The 27,949-nt window shown below is 36.6% G+C and overlaps 4 protein-coding genes and 1 non-coding gene across 7 annotated transcripts; 3 read left to right on the top strand and 2 right to left on the bottom strand.

Moving 5' to 3' along the window:
- The first annotated feature begins 5,089 nt into the window (after positions 1–5,089).
- Positions 5,090–7,571, top strand: LOC149017428 (alcohol dehydrogenase-like 7). The gene is made up of 10 exons (XM_089151767.1): positions 5,090–5,278; positions 5,381–5,517; positions 5,588–5,634; positions 5,773–6,098; positions 6,206–6,288; positions 6,417–6,492; positions 6,595–6,659; positions 6,761–6,856; positions 7,121–7,285; positions 7,407–7,571. The coding sequence occupies exons 1-10, from the start codon at positions 5,215–5,217 to the stop codon at positions 7,536–7,538; spliced, it is 1,191 nt and encodes a 396-aa protein (XP_089007893.1). The 5' UTR covers positions 5,090–5,214; the 3' UTR covers positions 7,539–7,571.
- An 841-nt stretch (positions 7,572–8,412) lies between these two features.
- On the top strand, positions 8,413–9,938 carry LOC149017427 (uncharacterized). The gene is made up of 3 exons (XM_089152967.1): positions 8,413–9,066; positions 9,230–9,415; positions 9,561–9,938. Exons 1-3 carry the CDS (start codon positions 8,644–8,646, stop codon positions 9,936–9,938), a joined length of 987 nt encoding a protein of 328 aa, XP_089009093.1. The 5' UTR covers positions 8,413–8,643.
- A 719-nt stretch (positions 9,939–10,657) lies between these two features.
- TRNAT-UGU (transfer RNA threonine (anticodon UGU)) lies at positions 10,658–10,729 on the bottom strand. Its single transcript has one exon. It is a non-coding gene; the product is annotated as a tRNA-Thr (tRNA).
- A 1,514-nt stretch (positions 10,730–12,243) lies between these two features.
- LOC149017425 (dehydrin COR410-like) lies at positions 12,244–13,528 on the bottom strand. The gene is made up of 2 exons (XM_089151764.1): positions 13,063–13,528; positions 12,244–12,965 (listed from the first exon to the last, which is right to left on the bottom strand). Exons 1-2 carry the CDS (start codon positions 13,390–13,392, stop codon positions 12,468–12,470), a joined length of 828 nt encoding a protein of 275 aa, XP_089007890.1. The 5' UTR covers positions 13,393–13,528; the 3' UTR covers positions 12,244–12,467.
- Positions 13,529–17,257: 3,729 nt separating this feature from the next.
- On the top strand, positions 17,258–26,002 carry LOC149017424 (NADH-ubiquinone oxidoreductase chain). Of its 3 annotated transcripts, none has more exons than XR_016172806.1 (3): positions 17,258–17,608; positions 24,720–24,980; positions 25,402–26,002. XR_016172806.1 is itself a non-coding variant. In XM_089151763.1 (2 exons), the coding sequence occupies exons 1-2, from the start codon at positions 17,499–17,501 to the stop codon at positions 24,925–24,927; spliced, it is 318 nt and encodes a 105-aa protein (XP_089007889.1). In that variant the 5' UTR covers positions 17,258–17,498; the 3' UTR covers positions 24,928–25,085. The 3 variants fall into 3 exon arrangements, 1 of the variants encoding a protein (XP_089007889.1); XR_016172805.1 differs by lacking the exon at positions 25,402–26,002 and adding an exon at positions 25,094–25,187; XM_089151763.1 differs by lacking the exon at positions 25,402–26,002 and having other exon boundaries at positions 24,720–25,085.
- The last annotated feature ends 1,947 nt before the right edge of the window (positions 26,003–27,949 follow it).

The raw sequence follows: 27,949 nt of genomic DNA, 5'->3' as shown, positions 1-27,949 counted from the left end.
GTGGTGAGAGAGTGTAGACCTATAAACTAGCCATGGTTGATGATGAAGATCATACCCCTTACCGAGATCCCAGTGGAGGTAGCTAGTTCGTGAGAAATCAAAGTGACAAGACCTATCCAGAAGATGACTAATGTTATATCTCAAAGCATGTTTGCCTAGATGAAGACTTGCATATTTAGATTATATCCATAACTTAGAATATCATTTACTCATCTTTTGTTTACTATGTGATTTTGGTATAGATATGTAATTGTTGCCTTTTGGAGTTCATTAGAACTCATCCTTGTGGATTATTTTTGGTTTCTTTAGATGCCTTTGCAGAAATAGGAGAAGTTCTCTATGCGTGGGAGCACACCTTTGAAGAAGTATTAGAGATGCCAATGAGACTTGGCCTTGATCAACACGAAGCTTCCTAATGATGCATATAGTGTATGTGCTCTATTGTTGGGAAGAGAGTCTCATGACTCATTTCATAGAGAAACTAGAAGATGAATACCCTAAGTTGATGAAAGATAGTAGTAGTAAACCATAAATGACATTTAGTATGATGTTTTTGCTTCTGCTGATACATTCCTTTATTTATTCAGTATCTATTCTTTGGATTCTGGAACCATTTATCCTTAATTAATAATTGAATTGTTCTTTTGTTCTTAATTATGGAATTATATGTTTTATTCATTACTGATAGTGTAACCAGGAATTTTTGTGGTCGTGGATCACACATTTGGGTTGTTGAGATGGGTCCATTATCGTCGGATGGGGTGTGACATTTTTACTTGTAGGCCCCCCAGTATTTGTGCTTGTAAAGCTGCTGGGAGAGATGATCCACACTTCCCATGTCATTGGTTGGAAATTGTCTTGATTGATTTTTTTTTGTGTGGGGGTGGGGGGGGGTGATAGGGGTGCCTTACCCTCTAGGCACCCTTTGTTTGCAAATGGTGTGAAAAAAGGGGTGGGAAAAAAATATGGGTTCCATATGTAATGGGGTGAGGCCATGAGGGAGAAGAAAAGTAAATGAAGAGATTTTGAGGAAAAAATGTTAAATGTAGTCACACTTTATTGTTTTTCATATTTTTTTCACCGAATGTCACCTATTTTGTGGGATTTTGAAAAAACAATCTGTCACTGTCTGTTTTTCCATTCCATTAACCAAACAAACCACACTTTTGATATTTTATATTTTCGAATTTTTTCCCATGCCACCTTTATTACAACAAACAAACAGTGCCCTAGTGATTTAGTTTAATTATTACTAACGTATGTATTGATTCAATAGTTGCATACCTTTGGATCATGCTGAGTTTGAATGATATCTATTTGATTAGTTTTGCTAAAAATAGTAGACATTCTAGGTAAGCCGCCTCAAAAATGCAAAGAGTCGAATAAAAAGTCCTTTCCTTGGGAGATCATCCTTTGTCAGCCAAACTACTCCTTGTGGTTTAAATTGTTTAAAGGATAAATTATAATTCAACAAAAAAGAAATTTCAAATAAAAAATTTGGTAAAATAGAAGTGAATGCGTTCTACGAAAAAGAAAAAAGTGAATGCATATTTTTTTCGGGTGCGTTTTTCCTATTCATATTGTGGCATGGCAGAACTTGGTACGAATAAGATTTTGTAATTTTTTTTGGGAAAAGGTGCTTTATATTAAACTGGGAAAGAAAAAAAAAAAAATTACAAGTTTTGATAGCGTTTCCCACCAGCATCTTGGTGAACAAGTCGAGTTAGATCCAGGGGAAGATCGCATAGCTTGCTAAAAAGTCAACACAAAAGTTGGATTCTCTTACATGATGCGTGAATACACACCGATGAAATCCCAGTTTGATATCAAGAATATCTTCTACAATACCTCTTGTTGCCCATGGGCTTTATATGCTCCCAATGTGGATTTGAATTGCAAGCTATGAATCAGATTGGACCTGTATTTGTCAGTACCCATGATATGCTGCCCTTTGTAGCCCACATAATATTGCATTTAGCTCCATGCATAGAACATTAGAATCCTCACATATCCCTGCCATAGCGAATAGGTCTTGGCCATCAGGATCTCTTCCAATCACACCATATCTGCCACGGGTTCCCACAACTGAACCATCTCAATATATTGTTATCCAATTATCTGGAGGTTTAGTCCACTTATGCATCGAGATCGAACCATGCTTGAATTTAGCCTGAATTTTCCATCAATGGAAGAAGTCCTTACTATGAGCGGTATCTTCCACAACTTTGGCGTGCATAAATCGATGACTTGTGTCGGAAATTATCCGAGCTAGGAGGGAGGGAGCAGAAATGTTGTGGCCTTTGAATAAAGATTTTGGAATTCTAGTGTTTGGGATTTGTGAAGATCGACTAGATTCGAATCATCTTCTGCCAGCAAAGAAAAAGCACGAGTTGCACCAAAAAAATATGACTTATCGTTTCAAAATAATAATAATAATAATAATAATAATAATAATAGAACATATGTAGGACCTTATTGTCATCAGCTTTAAAACATGATTTTAGTGTTAACCATAATTGCAATTGCATAAGGACTTGTTTGGTAACAGAATCCAGAGATTTCAACTCTCTGGATTGATGAATACGAGATTTATACCTGTTTAGTTGAAAAAATTTCTAGATTCATGAATCTAGAGATTCATCGTTTTACACTAAAAACATGAATCTTTAAATTTATGGGTATGGGGTGAAATCCTACCCATAAATTTCACTCTTACTATAAAAGCACTAAAAATTTGCGCATTCACAAAAATCAAGTCAATCAAATAGTTTTTTTTTTTTTAAGAATGAATCCACAGATTTCATTCCACATATTTAAGTTAACCAAGCAATTAATTTTATGAATTATGACTCCATAGATTTTAAAACTCTAGATATTTGAAATCTCGAGACTCATGTAACCAAACTAGTTCAAAATAAATAAACAAATCAATTATTGCATGTTTGATTAGAAGTTTTCTTTTAATATATAATTATCTAGAAAATCAGAATAAAACCTTTTCGATTTTGGTTGGCAGATCAATCTTAAACTTTGTGTACCAAGTGCGAGCAACCCTCATGGGTTGAAAATTAAGCATAGATAACTTGTAGGGTAAATATCGCTTACCTCCCCTCTTAGCTGAACAAATAGCACTTACACCCCTCTTAGTTGGATAATATCTTTTGCCTCCCCTCTTACCTAGTAAATATATCAAACACCTCCCCTTTGTTAACTTTTTCGGTTAAATTTAATTTTTACCGTTAAATATTTTTCTAAAATCCCAAACTATCCTTGGCTAATTTTTTTTTAACCCTAAATTACCGTAATCACCCTAACAGTTAAAATATTAGATTACTCTCAATTAAAATAAATATTAAAAATCAAAGCACCATAGACCCAAATTATATTTAATTATTAAATGCCCAACATGCCTTTTTCTTAAAAAAATTTATCAAATAATTAAAAAAAAACGTACTACTATCAAGTAAAATTAAAAATGCAATTAAATACGAAAGGGGGCATGTTGATAAAATTAAACACGTACTACTATTTTGGGTTTTTTTCAATTGTTTGATAAAAATAAATTAAAAAAAAAGGTATGTTGGGCTTTTAATAAAAAAAGATAATTTGGGTTTTAACTATGGTGTTTTGGTTTTTAGTAATTATTTTAATTGAAGGTAATTTAATATTTTAGCTGTTAGGGTGATTATGGTAATATAGGGTTTGAAATATAAAAAAATATTTTTAGGCAAGTGTAGTTGGAGTTTTAAAAAATTATTTAACAGAAAAAGTTAAATTTAACTGAGAAAGTTAACATAGGGGAGGTGTTTGATATATTTGTTAGGTAAGAAGAGAGGTAACTATATTATCCAACTAAGAGGGGGTGTAAGTGCTATTTGTTCAACTAAGATGGGAGTTAAGTGATATTTACCCTAACTTGTATTTTTTCAATTCACTCATATAGGTGGCTTGTAATATAGTCCACATAAGTGGGCAGACCAAAATTTAAACCCAACTTAAGTGACGAGCCAAAAAAAAAAACTCATTAAGAAATATTTAAAATTTGTACTTATTATGAGCCATACTTATGAGAAAAGGTCATCCGCTTATCTTTCAAAAACATATTGCCCAATTATATAGTTACTTAATCCATTTTTATATGATGCAATTAAATATAAGAATTTTTTAATACACTATGGCACAAATGTGGCAAAAAGGTTCGGCATGTTAAATGTGTTTTCTTGTTTTTTCTCTTTTTTGTTTAATAATTTTATTTACAGAATAGCATGTTATAAACGTTATAGTGACAAAATGTTTAACTTCAATGCACAACCTGCTAATTGTTGAAGTCAAAATCTCGACTATTCATCTCATTTTTAACCATTTACGAGATGGACGGTCAAAATCGAAATCTTGGTCGAAATTTTCATTTCAACGTATGCATTAATTGCACAGCATCAAGTCTACTCAATTCTACAAATGTTCCTTGAGTTAAATTCTATTTTCAAACTTCAATCTTCCCCGTAAAAATTCTTTCTTCCAAAGTTCATTTTGCAGTGGTGAATCAATGTTATATTCGTAAATTGACTGATCCAGGTGGAAATTAGCATTATCCAATGGAGATTCGAGAGTTATCCAAACCTCGATTATTATTGCGGGTTACATAGGGATTCATATCAAGTCCATTTTTGACATCCATTTTCTTGTAAATGTGTGACATGTGTCCCAACATCACGTCAAATAATTGAAAACAATTTATTAGTCACATCAAATGAATTATGCACGGTCCGGCACTGAAACTTTTTGCAATCTGCCCCATTCTGAATATACGCTACATGTCTCTATGTAACCGGAAATGGACCATCCATTTCCTTATAGATGTGCCACATCAATAAGATGGATGGTCCATTTCTTTGTCAGAAAAGGACCTAATAAATTTTCGGTCACATAGAGACATGTAGCGTATTTTCAGAATGGGACAGATTGCGAAAAAGTTTCAGTGCAGGACCACGTCCATATGAGATTTTGATGTCAACCGTTAACAAATGAATGGTCGAATTGGAAATCTGGAGTAACATCTCGTTACAACGGCCCATCACTGGACTACAGAATACAGATTGACTGAAAATAGCAAATCCCACAAACAGGTTTCGTCACCCAGTTGGTGCGAATTTCTAATAAAATGCTGGTTTCTCAGTTCTTTCTGTAAGCACTCAGAGAGACACCGAGAGAGAGATGAGCACGACCATGGAGAAGGAACAGCTGCCCAAAGGCGAAGGGAAGCCTATTCGCTGTAGAGGTAATTGATGGTTTATATGTACATAAACAATCCTTTCCCAGATTTTTAATGGTATCTCGATCACTTGGCTTTTAACTGAATGATGATCATCCACAATTACAGCGGCAATATGTAGGAAAGCAGGGGAGCCTTTACAAATAGAGGAAGTGGAAGTTGCTCCACCAAAAGCTTTTGAAGTTCGGATTAGAATCATTTGCACATCACTATGTCACACCGATGTTACCGTATGGAAGATGGAAGTAATGAGTCACAACTCTACTATCAATTTATGGATTGTTATTTCTAAAGTTCTCTATTGTTTCATCACAGGTTCCACCTGCAATTTTTCCAGTCATATTTGGACACGAGGCTGTTGGGTAATCTGACACTTTTATATTTTCCAAAGATAAATGCTTGCAGAGAAGGGTTATCTTCTTCTGAAGTTTCTTCCATGATTTTAGCTTTAAGTAGATCCTTATCTGTAATTTAAAAAAACTACTTTTGTGGATGTGAAGGGTTGTGGAGAGTGTTGGAGAAAATGTGAAAGAAGTAAAGGTAGGAGACACTGTGATTCCAACACTGTTAACAGAGTGCCAGGAGTGCAAGGACTGCAAATCAAAGAAGAGCAACAAATGCTCCAAATTTCCTTTCAATGCATCCCCATTTTTGCCCAGAGACTGCACAACCCGTTTTACCGATTCCAACGGAGAACAGATATACCATTTTCTGTGTGTGTCCAGTTTTAGCGAGTATACTGTGGTGGACATTGCCAATGTAACCAAGATCGATCCTTCCATTCCTCCTAACAGAGCATGTCTACTTGGTTGTGGGATTTCATCTGGTAAAAGGAAAAAAATAAAATAAAACCTGAGATTCTCTTCTTCTTGTTCTTTCCTTTGGGCTATTAGATTCAGATTGAGAACTTGTAACATGTAAAACTCATTGCAGGAGTTGGAGCAGCTTGGAAAACTGCTAATGTGGAAGCAGGGACCAGTGTTGCCATATTTGGCTTAGGAGCTATTGGTTTAGCGGTAAGATGGACAACCAACCTGATTGAACTGGACTAACAAATCTTTACTAAAAGAGAGAAAAATCAAAACATTTTTGCAGCATCTTGTACGTATCTCGTAATGGGAAAGTTTGTAACTGGTGTTATCAGGTTGCAGAAGGAGCAAGACTCCGTGGAGCTACCAAAATTATTGGGGTGGATTTGAACCCAGACAAGTTTGAGATTGGTAAGTTATTGGGTTCAAGAAATTTCTCTGTTTGCGACAAGAGGCACAGAGAGAGAGAGAGATAGACTGAGATACTTGCTCTTTGATCTTTTTTGGATGCAGGGAAGAAATTTGGTGTTACAGATTTCATAAACCCATCAGACTGCGGAGACAAACCTGTCCACAACGTGATTTTTCTCAACTCATGCAATTTTAGCTCTAATTAGAGGTAGAAGGGAATCATGAATTCGCCTAAATTTTGACTCTGGGCTAGCTTTGTGTTGTTCAGGTGATTGCTGAGATGACAGATGGGGGAGCTGACTACTGCTTCGAGTGCGTTGGTTCGGCCTCTGTGGTGCATGAAGCATTTGCGAGCTGCCGTAAGGTTTGGTCTCTGTGCTTAACGCGTTACACTCCTAAGTATATATTTAGCTTGGAATATCCAGAACGTTATTTTAACTAGTGTTTATAAACAATATAAGGTTCTATGATTAATTGGGCTCTTTGAAGAGTCATTCATCTTTTAGATCATCACTAATCTGATGATCTATATTATAATATAAATTGAGTACAACTCAAATACCTCAATAAACATTTCTCTCTTTTATTTCATATCTTACATAAATGCTATTTCTTGTAAATGGTGCAGGGTTGGGGAAAAACAATTATATTAGGTCTTGACAAGCCTACCTCTCAATTAATCTTCAATTCAAATGAAGTTCAAATCAGTGGCAAAACCATTGTGGCTTCACTTTTTGGAGATATAAAACCCAAAACTGACATTCCATTTCTTGTCAAATCTTACTTAGACAAGGTTAGTAGCTTGGCTTCCCCTTTCTATTCTGTTTGATTTCGAGTATGTGAAAGTTTCAATCTTAATCCAATTAGAAGAAAGGCAAAATTTGATGATTGACACTTCTATTTGGCCATGACAGGAGCTTCGATTGGATGAATTCATTACCCATGAACTGCAATTTGAGGAGATTAATAAGGCCTTCGATTTGCTCCTTACTGGAAAGAGCATTCGTTGTATAATTTATATGGACATGCAGATCCCTCCCATGTAATGAGAGAAATATGGCCTTCACCTTTGAAAACAATATGTAAATTTTTGTTTTTTAATAAAAAATAATAAATCCATTATTCTAAATATATTCATGGAACTCCCAAAATTTTTTTTTTCAGCGTACCTGAAACCTTCTATATCAATACACTATGGTTAAAGTATCTTGGCAGCCCAAGTGAAATGGAATGGCTCCTTGTTTCTACCAAAAAAAAAAAAATTGTTTTTTTAGGGTCAAAAGGGAATGTGGATCATCTTCCTGACCGGGGGAGCACTCTGTGCTTCCTCGATGGCCTTACAACAACAAATTACGTAGAACCCACTAGTAAATAATAATAAAATAGGGTTTGAAAGTTCATGGTGGATCTTTTTTCCTTCAATGTTTATTCATTTGTGAGAAAAATAAAAGGGAGAAGAAGAGAAAAAAGAGAAGAAGTTGAAAGTTTGTAAAACTTTTAGGAATTCACTAGAGTAGTTTTTAATGTGAGTTTCTATATTGACCATTGAATTTTTTGAAGCCACATTTTACAATCCTATAAGTTAATTGCAAGGAATTGTAGAGGATGTGAATCAAAGTCGGAACTGAGTTGACACTTCTATATGGCCGTCACCTAGGGTGGGACTTTTCCCTAATAACAAAGGATAAAAGAGACTTTACCATTGAAGGTAGGACAATTTGGTCATTGATTCTGTGCTTTTTGTGGTTTTTTTTTGGTAGGATATCCCTTTGAAATGTTCAATACCCAAAAAAAGAGGGAGGAGCAAAGGAATAAACCAAAATTTCCATAACCATCGAACCCAGCTTTCAGTTAAGAGATTGGAATAATCCTGAAAAAGAGAAGGCGGGAAAAGGAAAACTGGTGGCCACAACCCACGAGAGTTAAGAAAGGGAAGGGAAGTGTGTACGATAAACATCATGGCCTATGGGCGCATGTTAGATTACTTAACTCTGCAAGGAAACTCATATTGGCAGCAATAGATGGTTGTGGCTGTCAAATATTTACACCCAGAAGTTTCTCTGCATTCTCATTTCTCAACGAAGAAATTATAAGATCTCAGAAAACCTAAACCCATCTGTTCTCCCGTTCTTAATCGCCTTGGCCGAAACAATGCACGCGAAGTCTGACTCGGAAGTGACGAGTTTGGAAGCATCTTCGCCGCCACGGTCACCCCGGCGGCCACTCTACTACGTGCAGAGCCCATCGCAGCACGATGTGGAGAAGATGTCTTATGGATCGAGCCCCATAGGTTCTCCTCGTCACTACCCTAGCACTCCGATTCATCACTCCCGTGAATCCTCCACCTCCAGATTCTCCGCTTCTCTAAAGAACCCTAGGAAAGTCTCCGAATGGAAAAAGATTGAGGAATTAGAAGACGACGACGATGATGTCGACGCAGGTAACAGAACTTCAAGCGAGGTCGCAAGGTTCTACGTGATCTGTTTTGTTTTCTCCTTCGCCGTTCTGTTCACAGTGTTCTCGTTGATCCTGTGGGGCGCAAGCAAACCATACAAACCCAAAATCTCCATTAAGGTTTGTGCTTTAATTATTTTCTTTCCCTTTTTAAAAAGTAGCCTCGTTTTTCGCTGGTTCTTCAGGGTTGAGACTCGGTGTTGAATCGGAAAATCGTCCGAGTCAACTCACATTGGTTTGAGTTGCCTTGATTAAGTGCGTTTGGGAATGTATGTGTGTGCAGAGTATGGTGTTTCACAGGTTTAATATACAAGCAGGGCTGGACAGCTCAGGTGTACCGACCGATATGATGTCATTGAATTCGACGGTCAAGATTTGGTTCAGCAACCCAGCTACGTTCTTCGGTGTCCACGTCACTTCCGCGCCAGTCGAACTCTACTACTATCAGCTCAAGCTAGCATCTGGATATGTAAGTCTCAAAATTTCTCAATGGTGATCTGGTGCTCCGCGTACTCCAGTGAAATGACATGGAATTTGAATAGAAGAACTTGGTGGATTATCAATTAAATCCTAACTTGTTAAAAAAATGTTTGTGTAGTGGTGGTGACTTGCAGATGGAGAAGTTCTATCAATCGAGGAAGAGCCAGCGGCTAATAACGGTGACGATGACGGGGAGCCAAGTGCCAATGTACGGAGCGGTATCGGCAGTGAACAGTGCGAGAAGAGCAGGACCTGAAAAGCATGGCGGTGCCACTGAACTTGACGTTGCTAGTGAGGTCCAGGGCATTTGTTCTTGGGAAGCTGGTGACCCACAAGTTTTATCGAAGCGTCCATTGTGCCGTCACTTTGCAAGGCGATCGAATCGGCAAGCCCATCTATTTGCTTCATTCTTGTGTTTATGGATGAAATCAAACTCTCTATCAACTACAATTAACTCTCAGAATCATCTCCGCAATTGTGAGGAGACTGTTAAACGCTCAAAATTATTGTAAATAACTTATGGGCGTTTCTTGTTGGTTCTTACGTCTTACCCTCTTATTACATTATTGTTGGGTTCCTAGTATTTCAGATTCTATTAATTGGTACTGTGGGCAAATGGGTTGTAGTTTGGGATGTGGACCTACGTCACTTTTCGGTAGATGGGCCTATGTGCTCATGGAATCCAGCTTGCTTTTTAAATATTCTTTTATTGTGGGCTGATAACCTTTTTTCTTCATTTGGTATGGTTCTAATGAGGCAAAGCTTTTTCAGATTAAATGAATTCGGATACCAGTTGGTTGAAGCTGCGAATTCTGATGTGGCCAAAGTTTTCGGTGGGCAAATGGGTTATGGTTTGGGATGTTGGCCTATGTTATGCTTTTGGTAGATGGGCCTATGTTCTCAACTTACTTTGAGATATTCTTTTGTTGTGGGCTTTTATGGCGTCAAAAAGGTATTGGTGCACGGTGGGCAAATGGGTTATGGTTTAGGATGTTGGCCTAGTTACGCTTATTAGTGGGCCGATGTTCTCAACTTCCTTTGAGATATTCTTTTGTTGTGGGCTTTATGGCGTCAAAAAGGTATTGGTGCAAGCTTGGAATTTTTATTGTGGGCTGACAACCAATGCTTTATTAGTGGAATTGGGTTTTCTAGATTAAAAAAATGTTAAATGTAAGTAGTGGTGGAAGCTAGGAAATCTGATGGGGGTGAAATTTTATATAGATTATAAAAATGCCTCCATGCAGGATCGAACTACAGACCTTCAGTTTACAAGACTGACGCTCTACCACTGAGCTATAGAGGCAATGAGTCAATGACTGAACTTTCTACTAATATATTATAGTATTAGCTCTTACTGTTTCTTATTCTTGATCAATAGTAAAAACCTATGTAATTTATGACTCTTTATAAGATTCATAAAAATTTTTGCCATGAATCTATGAAAATATTTTACATCTTTCAAATTCCAATGTCACAAATTCAAAATTACAGCGAATGGTGAAGAGCTTATTGTTATTTTCCATTGTATAAATCTTGATGGAGACTTGATATCATTCCAAATAATGTAGAAATGATCTTCCTAACTTAACACCCTAATCCAAATATGTGCCTTCTAGTGTTGCCAAGGGCTTGAAGGAAGATGGTGAGTAGGTGCATCTTTCCTCTTAGATTGAGACGTCAATTTCTTCTCGTGCAAGTCGAGAAAATTGGATCCCAAAATTGGGTTTCAAATTACCAAAAGCGAATGCAGCACCAGCTATCTCACCTACAACAAATAAAGTACTAAATTTACTGATTAGTATACGGTCCTAATAGCTTTTTTCAAGAATCAACTCATGTGTATTCACTTGGTCCAAGCATACATAGATCCTTGGGAAGACTTCCAATCTTCGGTCTTATATTGCTTGTCATCTTTTCGAGATTTGGGGTCGAACCCCAGCCCTAGTTTCATCTAGTCTGGTTAGTACTGGGGCCGCAGGTCAAAGCCAGTCTATCTTGGTCATAATAATAGGTCGTTTGCAATCACCCGGTTTGACCACAAATTCAGGCCGACCACTAGTGCTTGTGCAAATTGGCACAACAAGGGTTAAATATCAAAGACAAAAAACCGGGGGGAGGCCGCCCCAAAAAAAAAGGCCAAATTTTAATTTTTTTTTACAGAGACCCCACCGGGGCCCCCGGGGGCGTCCGTGGCTATCAACTTCTACCCCACTGCCTGACTGTAGTTTGACTACTGTTGGTCTGCTTTAAATATTTATTTTTTTGGGGTCAAGATTGGTCTGCTTTAATCAAGGCTAAGGCCTTCAAAATTCACCCACTCTAGCTGACCTGTACCTAAGAGTGTATAAATGTGCTGAAATCTAGGATACACTCACTAATATTAAGGACTTAATGATGCTCTTATTTTATCTTGTTTTGATGGTTTCTCTTGGCCAGAGAGACTTTTCGGCCTACCGAGATCCAAGCTCCAAGGAATTGGAACTTGAAACGCCTTGTAACCCACGTAGGAGCACCAACACAGTGGCAAATGTTGAACGCTACGTTTAAACTTGAGTGTCCACCCAGACCTGCCTCGTCAAGAGTAACTCTCCAATCCTTAAAAGACTAAAATGAGATCGTAAACTGGGAATTGAAATGCCAATCCCAGAGATGTTGTTTTCTACTTTTCTCCTTTCGCATGACCCCACTTGATACTAAGGTAAAAGCTCTCCCCCACCTCTCCGGTGTGGGCGGGAAGCATCATTCCGATTCAGTTACACGCAAAGCACATATTGAAAAAAAGATAAAGATGATAAAACATAATTTCTCACACAAAAGTAGAAAAAGAAGTAAATATGAATTCCATTCATCAACAAATACATGAGAACTCTCCTTACTCACATAGAAGAAAAAAGGCTAATTAAAACCAAAATCCAAAACAAACTTAACTTACACACATAAGCACCTGATGGACTTATATATATTTTTACGGAGAAAGAGAACATACATAATACATGAAACAAATTAAAGGAAAGCAAATATCAAAGCGATCGAAATCTCACTTAATGCCCACCCGTTGTCTCCTCTTTCTTCTCCTCAACGCCATTCTTATGGTAGCCAGGCAATTTTTCCTTGATCTTCTCGAATATACCCTTTTTCTCTTTGGGCTCGGCTTCCTGAACATGTACTTCTCCGGCACACTCCGATGGTTGAGTGGAAGTTACCACCGGAGAAGGGGCAGGTGAAGTTGTACCGGTGGCCTCCTCTGGTTTCTTATGGAGGCCAGGTACCTTGTCTTTGATCTTTTCCAGGAACCCCTTCTTCTCTTCTGGATGTGCCACATCAGCCTGTGGTGGGGCCTGGTTAACTTCATGATATTTCTCTATGGGAACGCTGGTGTCTTCATGCTCATCCTCTATCTTCTGATCCGCCAACCTTTCCCTCAGCGTCTCATGTTCCTTGTGATCATCCGTCAACTTTTCCTTTGGCGTCTCCTTCAATCCCTTCTTCTTCTTCTTCTTCTTTTCTCCTCCCTCTTCGTCTTCTTCCTCATCGCTAGACTGGAAATTAGTTTCAGAGAATACAAAAAAAGTACGTCAGAATTTGTTATTTAGAGAGAATAAACGGAAAAGGAAATTCAGGAAAAATATGAATTACCGAGCTACTGGAGCTGTTAGATCGGTGAAGCTTCTCAAACAGACCGGGCTTCTTCTCACCATCATCGACTTCCTTGGACTCTTCGATTTGTTCCGATACCTTTACCTTCTCAAATTCTTCTTCGGATTGTTCTGGCACCCTTACCTTCTCAAATTCGTCTTCTTGTTGTTCCGACACCCTGATCTTCTCAAAATCGGTCACGATCACCTCATTCTCCTGGATCTGTGGCTTCTCTTCCTCTTTCTTCTTAAGGAAATCAAACATTCCACGATCCGTGGTCTCAACATTGGTTGCTTGAGCCTCACAGCTTTTCTGGTGTTCATCTGCCATTGCTGATCACCTTTAGAAAAACACGAAAGAAAGTAAACCCTAGACGAGAGTAACAGAGAAAAGCTTTGAATGGAAAATTCAATTAGTATAAATGACACTAGGAGAGTGTGAGAGTGGTTGGATGACTCGAGAGAGTTGTGAGTGAGGCTTTATAGGAGATGGAGGAGGAATAAGAAATCGCTTACGCGCATCTAACGCTCTTAAGAAAAACCAAAGCGAAGAACAGCGTGGGCCAGTAGTGGGGTCCATCCTAGCATTCTAACCGATAAAGAAGAGGAAAGCGAGGAGACGGGACAAGGGGAGCGAGACCGACGGATATTGAACGTGAATTGATGTTTATGTCGACAACCAATAAAACAGCGACATGTGTTAGATGACGTGGTAGGTGGGTTATTTTCATTTTTCAAGCAATAGCGAACCGACATATCGACTTCGGGAAGATGAATCTGGAAAGTCGGTGAAGACACGTCGTACTTATCACGAGACGGGCACGTGGCGGTGGCATTTTAAATTCAAAGAACATTGGTAAGGCGGTGTTTGAAGATTCTAATTGGGAATCTCCGGTCTGATTGGATTGAAGGGCATATTGGGAAATGAACTGCAACATTGTGATGCTGACGTTGACGTTATTTAAACTTGATTCGTTTCGCTTGGCGGGGCCTTGATTTGAATAAATACGTGCATGTCGGTTTTGCCTTTTTTTGACGGGAACCGTTTCATTCCGTTCTGGTTAGAGGATTATCATGATCAGAAACTCCCAAGTAGTTAAATCTAAACCTTAATTTCGAAGGAAATCTTCTTTGCTGGACAGAGGGGACCAGAGACGATGGGCTACTTTCGGCCTGGAGTTTATAATTCGGTACATCAGCGTGAACCGACATTATCTTTTATTTAACTATTGCAGCAGCGAGGCCAATGCACCCTTTCCAGATCGTTGAAAGGATATATGAGCATATATGCATCATGCATGAATATGGGTTTGTGGATAACTATTCATTTCACATGTTGAGAGCCTTATTCGATCCTAATTCAAAGTTGTTGCTGCTTTAATTCTTGGTTAGCTTTGATATGATCATTATATCTCTATTTTATATTAAAAATATATATATATATATATTTAATAGATTATTTGTTGTTTTGAAAAAGGCAAATGTTACTCTCTCGATGTGGGATGGAGATACGTTTTGAATCATACCTGGCAACACCATGACTAATAATTCTCTTTCTGAAAATATTATATAGTATAAATGCATTTGAAAATATTTCCCTCTCTTCTCTCGCTTGTGTCATTGTGTGTCCATAAGCTAAAACAGGCCACTACGTGGGTCTTAAATAGTGGGGACACCGTCCAAATTTGGATGATATCCTTCCTACCCAATAGGATATGATTTGAAATAAAGACTTATTTTCAACTTTAATAACCCTCCACCCTCAAAGGGCTCCCACCTTGAATTTGACCCATGCATCATATATGGTTGTAACTTGTGGGTTCTGTAAGGCAACATCAGCATACGTGGAGCTTAAACTTTAGAGGGTTGAAGTCAAATGTTATGAATAAAAGAGGGATGAATAAGACCTACTTGTTTACTACTTGTTTCGTAATGGTTAGGGTACCCCAGTGGGTCCCTTCTGGTGGGCCTAGATTTCGATTCTTGGGTTTTCTATATATGATTTTTTGAAATGCGATGCTAGTGGAATTTGTTTTCTCTCTAGTTTATATGTATTATTGAGGGTGGAATTAGACCTGTAAATGGATAGCCGAAATCCGCCTCCGAATTCGCATTCGTATTCGTTTAAGGGTATCCGTATCCGAAAATTTTCTTACCGGAAAATATCTGTATCCGTCCACTAAGCAAATCGGATTCGGATAATTGCTTATCGAATCGGATAATATCCGGATAAATTTTTATCCGGATAGAGTAAAGTATTTAACATTTTTTCTTTAAAAATAGATGATAATCGGATTCGGATACCGGTAATCAGATTCGGATAGGGGTATTCGGTAATCGGAAATTAGAAATCTTTAATAAAAAATGTAAAAAAGTGACAATTATCAATCAATAATCGGATATTTTATCGGATCGGATTATTATCGGATATCCGATAAAGTTTCGGATTCGGATTCAGATGCCTTCTCTCAATTTTTGTTGGATTCGGCTTCGGATTCGGATACTGGTGTATCCGAGCCGAATCCGGTCCGTTTATAGGTCTAGGTGAAATCAATGTGGCTAGGTATACTGGGTGCAATCGATGTTGTGAGCTAGAAGTGTTTGGATTATGTGTAACATGAAGTAATTATTATGTACATGTTTTTTGTTTTAATATAAAAGAACTTCTAACAAAAAAAGGTATAAGAAAATAACACCATGGACAATTACTTGAGACCATGGACACCCTTAGTAGTGTTTTCATGTTGAATGTGAATTGATATCTAAGATACACTAACTGTAATATATAGCTTTCTAAAGTAAACAAGCACTCTATCTATTATTAACCTTCTATGATTCTTTAAGGACCTGTTTGGTTACATGAGTCTGAAGATTTCAAATATCTAGAGATTTCAAATCTATAGACTTTAAATCTATGGAGTTATAATTTATAAAATTAAGTGTTTGGTTGTGGAATGAAATCTGTGAATTCATCCTAAAAATTTATTTGATCAATATGATTTTTGTGAATGTACAATTGTATAGCTTTTTTGAAATCTTTGGATTTCACCCCTTACCCATAAATCTACAGATTCACCTTTTTACACTAAAAACGTGAATTTGTAGATTTCATGAATCTAGAGATTTTTACAACCAAACGGGTATAATTCTCACATTCATGAATCCAGAGATTTGAAATCTCTAGATTCATGTAACCAAACAGGCCCTAAGGTAGTGTTTGAAGTTGCAAAACATACAATATAATACTAGAAAATTTTAAGCAAAATGAGAGACATTTTTGTGGAAAATAAATCTTCCTCAAGAGACATCGTTTGGTGGAAAACAATATTCACAAAGAGATATTTATTGACTTCACCAGATGTGCCTTATTAGTCTCAACCATACACTTCTTAACTAAATACTTCAAAAGTGTCCATTAGTATCAGAGAGACACCAAGCTTAGATTAATTGAACCCAATGAAAATGGATCCTAAACATGTTACTCATTTATCATACCTATGGTTCAACAAATGAATAAACACTATCCTACCTATTTAAATATCTAAATCCTTTGTAGTAAATGAATATATAAACTATAAAACCCATTAAACCACACCACATCATCGTCAATGAGTAAATGATGTTTTTGAAACTAATTTTCTTACAAAACGGCAAATAACAGTAGATGGATAATAAATTTGACAATAATAAGCGATAAATTGGATAAGAACAAGACTAATTTGATCGAGTCTTTTTTGTTCGGCTTGGATTTCACCTGTTAAATTGAACCAATCCAAATAACCGTAATCAAACTGCTTACATCTTTAATTAATTATTGGGTATTCTTCACTAATGCATATCCATGTTTAAAACAATTTGGTTGTTGATCTCTCTCTATATTTTTTTTTCTTCTTTTTTGGAGATCATGCATCCTATATAATTACAATGTGCCACCTTCATGTACATATAAAATCTTTTTCCTTTTAATAATATTCATAAATTTTCCATTGAAATGAAAACATGTTTTATATATTTAAAAAAACAACATGTTTTATATAAAATTTTAAAAACTGTTGATTCCGATTCAGAAGCAATTTTCTGTCCCAAAGTAATTTATATCAATATTTTGTTGTGTCTATGATTAAATTGATAAGATTATTTTTCTATTTACGGAGACAATTATTTTTTAAAGGTGTTTAAAAGAAAGAAAGAAAGAAATAAAAAAAATGTGAATTTGGCACTTTTTTTCCCTTCTTGATGCTCCATTCTTCCTGTGCTGGCTGCCCTGTTAATCTGATCTGTCTGTGGCAGTAAAACACATATTGGAGCGGACAATTCATCTAAGAGAATATTAGTGTCGTGCAAATTCAAAATTGTTTTCTTCACAAAATTTCTTATGTTTCACCCGTTCAGTCTCAGAGAACTGAGTCGTATTCCCAGGCAGAGGGTTGAAACGCCATGATCACGCGTTCGAACCTAGCAGAACAGCTCAGAGAGTATCAGATTCGGTCTAAACACGATTGGGCTTCTGTTTCGTTTTTCACGTCTACTGCAAATCCAATTTCAAGGTAACTCAAGATCCAAATAATTTCCCAAATTAGGGTTTCATACTTCGACTTTTTTTTTGCATCTCGGTTGCTGCATTCATCTCGGATTATCATCTTCCTTTTAAAATTTCAAATTTGTGCTTCCGAAGATTTATATTTTGATGTTATGGAATTGTTTTACTTAGGATGCTATTTCATGTTAGTTGCTTGAAAGCCCCCGGGGGGCAGAAAAAAAAGAAGGAAGAGGCCAACAAATCAGAAAGAGAAAAACACACAAATGAAACCTGGTAGTTAAGTCCATATAGTGGATGTCATCTCACGATTTTTAAATCTAATCAGATTATTGTTTTCCAAAAGTGACGCAGAAACCTTGAGGTTGTACTTGTTCTGGCCAGATCTCTCTGGTTGTTATGTCTTTGATTTGCGGCGATGGGTTGGGAATAAACTAACTGGCTCCTTAGATTATTTTTGATAAGTTAGGAGTTGAATTAAGGGAATTATAACCTTTTAATTCAAAACCAAATCATTGTTTGTGAAATTTTCAGCCATAAAGGTAATTCGGCTGCTGGAAGTGTCAGCGTTCCAGGCCAGATCACTTAGCAAGCTTTTGGTTGGGGATTCTGTAGAATCATGCTTTGATTTGCAATCTAGGATCAATAGAATCTGGTTCTCTGGAAATTTGGTTTGTAGTAGAAAAACTTTTTGGTTAGTCTGAGTCAGAGAACTAACTCTCCTTGAAAATTGTTTGGTTACAATGAGTCTGGAACTTGAATCTATCTGAAAAACTGTTTGGTTAACATGGATTTGGGCTTCAATCGTCTAAAATAACTGTTCAATAACCCTAATTATATCAATAGGATTTAACATTCCAATAATTCAACTTTCGCTAAGTGCATGACTGAAATTAAAATAGGATTTTTCATAAAATGCATTAAAATATGATTAACATTGTGATGAGATGATAAAAATATTTTTTCTGTAAATGAAATTTTCAGAGCCATCTTTGAGGTACCAAATTTATCAACTATACCCCCTATTACTAACACTGTTAGGCTGAATTTGTTTTTATTTATTCATTTTCAATATTACCCCCATGGTCTAAGTTTAATTTCACTACCCGTGAATGGAACTGTGTGAGGACTTACGATTGGAAGAGGGCTGCAATGTTAATCTACCTTAATCTACTACTTTGCCTTTGTTAATGTTAATCTATTTTCACAAAAAATAAAATACAAAAAAAAAAATATAAAAAAAATAAAAAATAAAAGCCTCATTGCCTCAAGATAACAACTATATAAATAACCTACTGATGAACCAATGAGTCTTGAATCTTGATGGGCTCGAACCATCATCTTCTAGGAGCAAACCTAGATGCTCTTCCATTTTGAGCTAAAGACTCACACTGGAAATTAATAATTAGAATGCAAGTGCAAATTTGAAGGTTTTTTCTTCAACCTTCGAATAAATGGAAAACAGAACTTTGGTTGGATATCATCGCGTTGTAGCGATGAAGTCCTTCACCTTGGTTCCTGATATACGAAACAACATGATGTACCTTGTCCATGTAAATTAGCCAGGCACATATATGCAAATTTGTTTATGTCAAAATGGCTGAACATTTAAAGGCTTTTTTCTCTTTTCTTTTTTTCTTTTTGGGGGTGAAGGTTTTCTCTTCCTCTTCTTCTTTTTTATTTTCCCCGTTCAACAGCTGAATTATATTAGGCTCTCCAGACTAACAGCCCTGGAGGCAGTAAAAGACCTGTCCAACATAAACAAGGGGGGCAATTCCATCAACACCTAGCCACACGAGCAATAAAGTCTGCAAAATAAAAAAATCAGAATTAAAGGCTCTTTTGAGCACTAGAAACCTCATTAAGATACTAACTCCTACCCAGTCCAGCGAATGTCCATGCCCATTTAAAGTTGAGATCAGTTAGATATAATTCTTCCTGAGAGAATGTACCTGCCATCACTGAAGGAGCTGGTTAATGTCACCAAGAGATTTAGCCGAGTCCTTGTGGAAGACAAAGAACCTTTAACCATGAACCAGCAACTAGTGAGTTTGAAATTATAGTTTCTCTTCTACATGGTGCAGTAATGGAACAGTAATTGACATGAAAGTTAGATTCATGAAACTAGTAATGGACGGGTATGCAGCTTAGGCTCTAAAGCATGAAATTAAAAGACAAAAAATAAAATTCCCAGAACAGATTTATCTGTTAAACATAGTGCTGCTCACAGTACCTCTAAGAATGAAAAATCCCCTGAGAAATAGGGAAGTGATACCAGAGGCATCTGCAGTTACACTTGTTTACCTTTTTCTGTTTCAAGTGATACAGAAATCAGTCTCCCCCCCCCCCCTCCTTCTCAGTCTCTTCTATTCTTCCCTTTCTTCCTCTCACTCTCTTCTACCCTGTACTTTATTCTTAATTTTTCCTTGCTTCTTTTTTCCTCCTCTCTCTTCTACTGCTTCAGTAGCTTGTTCTTTGTCAAACTCCCACTAATGCTACTACCACTATTACTACTTACCAGTACTGCAATTTTCTGTGTTTTTAAACGCACAGTACTCTACACTGATGGGATAATATCTGTATAGAAGACAGCAAAAGTTACCTAATCTTGACTACCCTTTAAGACAACATGAAGGAGGCAGCCAGGAAACAAGAGGCTTTGCTCGAGCCCTTAACAGCCCCTCTCCTTTACAGTCGAGTTGCTTTCGCTCCTAGCGGCTTGCTTTTGGCCGCTAGAAAGCCCTAACCTAGGTTGGGGCAACGCGCCCCTACCCTAGATGGTTAGGGGCTTTCTCGCTTGTTGCCTCCGTTTGTGATCTACGACCACCCTGTAGTTTTCTTCGCTGGTCACGACAGGCAGCATCACCTTGTGCTGCCTGCAAGCTTCTTAGAAGGAGGTGTGCCCAAGATGGCTGTCTATTTATGATAATCTGTTTTTCAGTATATTGGGTACTTCAGGATTTCTTAATATGGGTTTCAGAATTGAGGGCATGGTAGGATTAATGGTTGCTAAATGGAAATAGGAAGAACTATATCTAACTTATCTAAGCCTGATAGTGAGAGTACAAAATTTCCATTATTTGCTAGAAGACTAATGAAGTCTTATAGAATGACTTGCAAAGCTGATTTGTAACCATAGCAGGAGATTCACGGTGGCTCTCTGACCACTTGCCTTTTGAAATTACACACAAAGAAGCATAATGAAATTCCTACTTTCTTTTAGATTCACTGTTCACCATCAAAATTCTCAAAAGAGCTGCACTGATCCATCAAAAGTTAGTCTCTTGGAGGAAAATGCACTTCAGATCAGATTTCCCTTAATAATTGCTTAAGAAAGCAGAGATCCTTTTGTGTCTAAGTCATTTCAATTTTCAAACACCTCAAATAGTTCTATTCTCACTTTTATGATAAAAATATGAGATCCACTTTCCAAAGGAAAGAATGGTGGAGGCTTCTCTGCTTTGAATACATCTGGGTGATTCCTTCCATTCATGAAGGTGTCTTGTATCTACCATTTTGATCATAGTTGAAGGTATCTTCAGGGGCTAGAATGGTTTATTTTCTACTTGTGGTACTTTGATCAGTTTAAGGAGATAAATAAAAGGGTATATCAATTGATTTTGATCCAAAAGATGAGTTGGTTTCTACTTTTGGATTCCTCTATCAATTGGAATGTCCATTGCAAGAGAAGCATGTGGGGTACATGATTTTAACAATTATAGCCTTACAGTATACCATCAGAAAACAACTGATTCAATCTCTAAAACAGAATTTTCCTCTTAAGAACCCAAAATATCTGAACGCTGAAAATAGAAGCAAGGCAAAGAGATCCTCAGTACACAGTTAAAACATTTTACAGTCATTCTAACCAAAATAGGGAAGATGCTTGAAGATCTTTCTCCAAGCAGCTTCCATAGTATAAAGATAATGGCACCAGCTCCTATTCTCAAAATCTAACCAGCTCACCTCTTGCGATTCCAATCCCTAATGAAGTATTCCCTGAAAAGATCCTCCTAAGCCTTAGATAATCCTCCTGGGCTAATTTTCTTTTCCAGAAGTAGTTATTGGCTGTCTTAATCTTACATCTATTGAAACAAGTAAGAATGTCTCTTAGTATATATGATTTTCCGAAATAGATGTGTTTCAAATTAAATTTAAATCAGCCTCCATCAATTGAAATATGAGTATCACATAAGCAAATCAATATGCAATCCTCTCCTAGAACCTCCCAAAAGCTTTGCACATCAAAACCTTTTATAGTAAGCTAAATTGAATTGTGACTAATTACCAAATAAAGTAAAAGAAAATAAAACCAAAAGTGACAAACAAAGAAAAACTCTGTCTGCATTCCAAGAAGCAGAATCCATACACGAGGAGCAAAACCAAAACTCTTCCCACATGCGGGGGGGGGGGGGGGGGGGGAAGAAACTAGGGTTTTCTTCACTCATATCTTGTTATTGGATAGTTGATAGACTTCTGATCAAATTTGATTCCCCAACTTTGCAGCAAGAATGCTACCTCAACAACGAAGTGGATACAGAGAGAGCAACCTTTAGAGAAATCCTAGGTTAGATGAGAGAGGATTGGGAGAGAGAGAAAGAGAGTGAGAGAACCTTGATGTTGGAGAAGAAGAGCCAAAGCAGAATGACCTTGTTTGTTTCCAAGGAGAAACCCAATAAATTGGATTATCTAGAATCAACCTCTTTTATACCTTGGCTCTAAAAAGTGGATTCAATCTTGGGTTTAGGTTTTGAGACGTCTCAGCCTTGAATCCATTCTAATGCATAAATTAGATTTAAGTGAAAACATGTGATTCTAGTGAATCCATTATTTTTCTGTAACCAAACAGTTTTTTAAATCCTAAATCTAGATTCTATGGAAACTGATTCTATATAATCCAGCAACCAAACGCTTGCTTAAACTTTGTAACATGGAACATGAACAGCTATAGGTTACTTAAACTTTTGAAAGGAGAAGCATACAGTACATGTAGTTTTGAAATGATAAAGTTAATTGGACCTTGTTTTTGTTCAAAATAAGAGCTTAGACCGATTTATCTTCAACTGAATTAGAAAATATTACTTCAGAAGTCAGAACTGGGAGCTCTAGTGCATTGAATGATTACATTGAGTGAATTTTTTGAGTGAAGATGTTATCACCATCATCATTTCTGATGTTTGTATTTACATGACCACATTTTCCCATCATTTGTGATGGTTTCATTTGCATCAACAAATTAACCATTTAATGAGTTGGTATGGCTAAGTGCTATGTGCAGGGGTTGTTGATAACTGAAATGATGCTGATCTCTTTGCTGTTTGGTTTGTCATTTGAAGATTTTTAACCTATTAGGAGAGAGTTCGAGAGATATAAGACATAATTGTCCATACTTCATAACGTTGAGCATGTTGAATATCCAAACTGATTAACTGTAAATGTAGACGCTTCTGATTTCTGTTATGCATATACAAGCACCCAAACCAGCATTGATAACTGAAATGATGCTGATCTCTTTGCTGTTTGGTTTGTCATTTGAAGATTTTTAACCTATTAGGAGAGAGTTCGAGAGATATAAGACATAATTGTCCATACTTCATAACGTTGAGCATGTTGAATATCCAAACTGATTAACTGTAAATGTAGACGCTTCTGATTTCTGTTATGCATATACAAGCACCCAAACCAGCATTAGTATCAAGACAGCCCACTTTATTATTTTGGTTGGCAATGCCTCTTTTTCTTCATTTTTGTAATTTCTAGTCACATAGTATGGAGATGTGCTTCTCAAAGCTTCATCATTTTCTTCCAAACTAAGAACTTATGCTCTGAAGTTGATCAGATATGTTCTGTGTCCACTCAGCAGTCAGCTCTGCATAAATTTTATTCTATGACCTTTTAAAGTCATCCCTTGAATTACAAATAATAAAAAATAGTATTATTGAGGAGAACAACCACACAACTCGCCAATGTAGTCCCAGATTGATAGAGATCAACTAGGAGCCTGCTCTTCCAAGATCTGGTATGAACCAAACTTGAATTTGGAAACTGCCTTGGTTCATAAAATCTTCATTGTCTTATACAGTTAGAAGGGGTTGAATGGGTTTAAAATTTGGGTATAGGAATGGAGACTTAATGATGGAGTGAGATATTAGAATGGGTGAGGAAAGAGGTTCTTGCATCTTCTGCTTGCAACGTTTAACCCCTTGATTTCCTGTTCAGTTTTGTTTGACTTCACTGTAAACCCTGTTTCTTTGGGGTTCCATCTTCTGTGGATGGGGGATAGTTGGTTTTCAGTCCTTGCATTGAAGCAATTGTCAGAGCTTTCCCGCACAGGTTATGGATTCCAAGTGTGCAGTGAAAATTTCCTCAGTCCTTTTCTTCAATTTTGCTTAAACAATGAAGGGTCTTGGTAAACAATTGCTGAAACAATTTGCCTTCTTATCTATAATTGAACTTTTTAAACTTAGTGCTGGTTGCCTTCCAACATTGAGTAGATCTTCATAAGACACATGCATTAGAGAGATATTGTGGGTAACAGTTCCTTTTTCCAAGTATGTAGGACACTGAACTCAATATTCTATTAGAAGGTTTTCTGGTCTAGCTTTCCACTAACTCAGCAATGTTTACGTGTCTACTATTGCCACCTGGTTGATGGGATTGGGCTGAAAGTTTATTGACATATAGACCCCAAGGCACCTCCTCACGTGTCGAGCTTCCACTGAAATGGAGTTGGCCATGTTGCGAAACAGATTAGTGAAAAATTTAAGAATTTTGACTTTGGGGATGCATGGACTTACATGTGAAGGATATTACATTCCTTTGGGGGTAATTGCTTGAATTTGGTCTGAAATCTCACCAGGGCATCCCTGGTCTGCCGATCAATAAACATTTTCCCTTGATTTTGTTAGAGATAAAACTTTTGGAAGTAACATTTTAAGGATATAATGCATGTATTGTGCTACCCAAAATTTTTTGTTGGGAAAGAGGTCGCCACCTGGGCCTCTAGAGCCTGCACACACTTGCTAAAGTCTATAATGCAGCCCTTTTACAGATGTATTGTGCATATCAATTTTTGGGAACACTAGCCCTGTCTCTGTTAACTTGCTTTCTCTTGCATGCAGGGCGGATGGTGTGATTTATGTTGTATGGGAACTCGTAATTCTTGCTTTCCTGGTTTTCTCAGCAGTGGCTTTATATTTTAGGTACATGCGGTCAGCATTTATTCTAATATGCATCACAATGATGTTGCTTGTGTCCATGAAAATTACAAAACAAGTAAGATTAACCCGCAGGAAGAAGGGAAGAATGCTTCTTCCATTATCCATGTAAAATTCTAGGAGCGAAGAGCCTTCTTAAAGCTATAGTCCAAATTTGTTGTAAAGGTGAGAATGTTCAAGCATTGGTATTTGTCCACATCTTTTTTCATCATGTTTTACTAATCAAGTTGAGTGAAAAAATTTATTGATGCAATTCTTTGGTGAAATATATTGGGCAGTCAGTGAGTGAGAGCACACCCTACCTTCAGGTCCAGAGATTTCCCACACGGCAAAGACCGCCTGCATGGGATGTATACCTTTGTTACGATTGACCCACAGATTGATCATGAGTGGGGGGGGGTTGGTGTGGCCGGTACAACTAATCAGAACCACCAGGCAACGTGAATCTCACTCTATCATGAACAATCGGGACCCCCCCTGAGTCCCTCACTGGCCGTCCTCTCTTTGCTTTCTTTGACTAAGACCTTTGCCAATCGGAGAGGACGGCAGATTGAGTCGGAACCTAACATGGGAGTTTTATTTGAAGGTACTGGTGCACAGAGGAAAATCACCAATTCGGGATGTAACAAAAACAGCGTAGATCTATCTTTAATGTTGTCCATCTGCAGGGCGTAGATAAATCGGAGGAACGGATCTGGGTAGTCTGCTTTCTTTAGTTGAATATTAGGGAAATAACAGTTGATGTTCCAGGTTTCTTTATTCCCTTCTGATTTATGCACTATGCCTTGTGCCTTTTTACCTAGAAGCCATTTTTATATTCTGCTTGGTTGTCCAGTTTTTAGATACAGGGGACCTAAGTTGGAAAAAAAAAATCGTTTGCTATGCATGTCTTTCTGGTGAGCGTAGTACTGCACTACAGTGATTATGTCAAATAGAGGGTAGAGATTAAAAAGGTATAAACTAACTGGGTCTTTTTAATTTAAAATGACCTTTTGATCTCAACCCTCTATTTGACATGTTCCAACTGTCACACGGTAGGAGTGTACTGTGTGCACAACAAACGATTTTTTTCCCAAATAAGTTAACCAGCATCTCCTTATTTGTGTGGAAATAATGAAGCCAAGTTTTTATTGTGCCTTGGAGAGGTTTTCCCATTAAGTCATAGAATTCAATTACGTATAATATTTTAATTTATGAGAGTTAGGAAAAATCCAATAAATATCTTTGAATTATAATATTATATGAAGTTGAATCTTATAATTTATTGGGCATTCATTGGAAATTTTTTTTCGAAAGAAAGGTATCAAATACGCCATTACCGTGTTTGCCTCCTTTCTGTTGAATTTTTTTTTTTTTATTCAATGGGGCTTTATTAAGTCGGGGATGAGATATTAATATGCCTCAGCGAGAATCAAACTCATGACCTCTTCACTAAGAGGTGTTGGTTCTAACTACTAGAACAATTCTTCTGAATTTCTTTACCGTCAAAAGAAAGTTATTTGTTCAGGCCCCTCTATTGAATTTTGGAGTTTTGGACGCACAAGTGTGCAAAAGTTCCACCTCAGAACTCCATCACATGCTTTTTCTTCTTAGGACCAGGAATTCCAACACACTTTACCTCCATGGCTTCTGCTTTGGGTGATCCTCCTGTCAAACTCCATCATTTCGGTCTCTATAATCAGTTTAATTTTCCTTCGAATATTCAGTTCAGATGGGGAAGAGGTATTCCTTTGAATAGTCAGTTTTATTTTTCATGGTCAAAGGATGAAAAACACCAAATATTCAGTTCTCCTTGTCGTAGAAACTGAACAAGGTTAAGGTTAGAAACTGACTGATATTATTGGATCATTATCAAAAAAGATATCATTGTAATGAACGCTACTATTTGTATTATGTTGAAAAAGCTGGATAGGCCAAAAAGTAAAGTTTCAAATTATTTGACATCTTTAGCAAGTGTCACTTAAATATTAATTACCAATTTTTTTAATCTCTATTTTATGTTGATTAAAAAAAGATTTTGTGAACTTATCTTTTTTGTGAACTTTAACCTTAACTTGTACTTTCTCACATAATTTCTATTATTTTACTATTTTTTAAAAATCCTTATCGTCTTTCTACAAAAAAATGAAAAGAACCATCTATCAACTAAATGTGAAGAAGAGTTGAATGAAGGGAAGACTGATTAGGTGCCCAATAGTATTTCTTAGCATTGTAATCTATTGCATCCTCAATTTTAGGATAAGATAGATTCATATGAAGAAAAATTTCGTAATATAGGTTTTATAATCTAATCTAGGGGTGACCTTTTATCGGTCAGACTTCAATTTGAAATACCATTAAAAAAAATAGAAGAATGGTAGATCCTTTAACATCTATAACTTCCAATAGTGTGTGTTACGATTCAGTCCATCAATCTTTTAAGGCTCTCATGCGTTCAAAGTTCTACCAAAAGAAAATTGTATTCAAGTTCAAAGTGCTATGTTTGATTTTTGACATTGACATTAATATAAACAAACATATCCATCATTTGTCAGACTTCTTTCGACTTTGTAAAGGATTTGCTGACTACTTTGTTAAAGAAATTTTTATTTCAATGGCAACCTTCGACCAGGAGATTGGGAGATAATTCTAGATGTGTTCAATGGAAGTTGCTTTTGCTTTTTTTTTTTTTCTTTATCCGTTGCATCTTTACTTTACTGTTGATTAAGACTAGTAAAGGCTTAAATTACTTTTAGTACTATTCCTTAAGTTGTCTCTTAAAATTAATCTTATCCCATAAGTTATTCAATTAATCATTCACGCTCTTTATAAAATGAAAATATATCAAAGACTCATTAGGAAATCACAATTTAGTGTTGTAATGCCTAGCATCTCATTATATTATTATTTGAATGTTGCACTGATATATTATATATCCTCTAAATTTTTTAAAATAATTAATATTGTTTGAAGCTCCAATTTATAACTGGGTTGATATACATTTTTATCTATTGGTCTCTTATACAACAAAGTTAGACTGAACTAATGATAAAATAAAGAATTAACACAATTTTCTAAAACCAAAGATATTAATATTTACATCATTGAATGAAAATTAGAATGAACCCAAAGCCTACAAAGATAAATATATATTC

This window comes from Hakea prostrata, chromosome 4, assembly GCF_041222555.1.
Source record: "Hakea prostrata isolate BN-2017 chromosome 4, UWA_Hpros_2, whole genome shotgun sequence".
In the NCBI taxonomy this organism is placed as follows: domain Eukaryota; kingdom Viridiplantae; phylum Streptophyta; class Magnoliopsida; order Proteales; family Proteaceae; genus Hakea; species Hakea prostrata.
The sequence above is the reverse complement of the archived record's forward strand: the minus strand, read 5'-3'. Positions and strand labels throughout refer to the sequence as shown.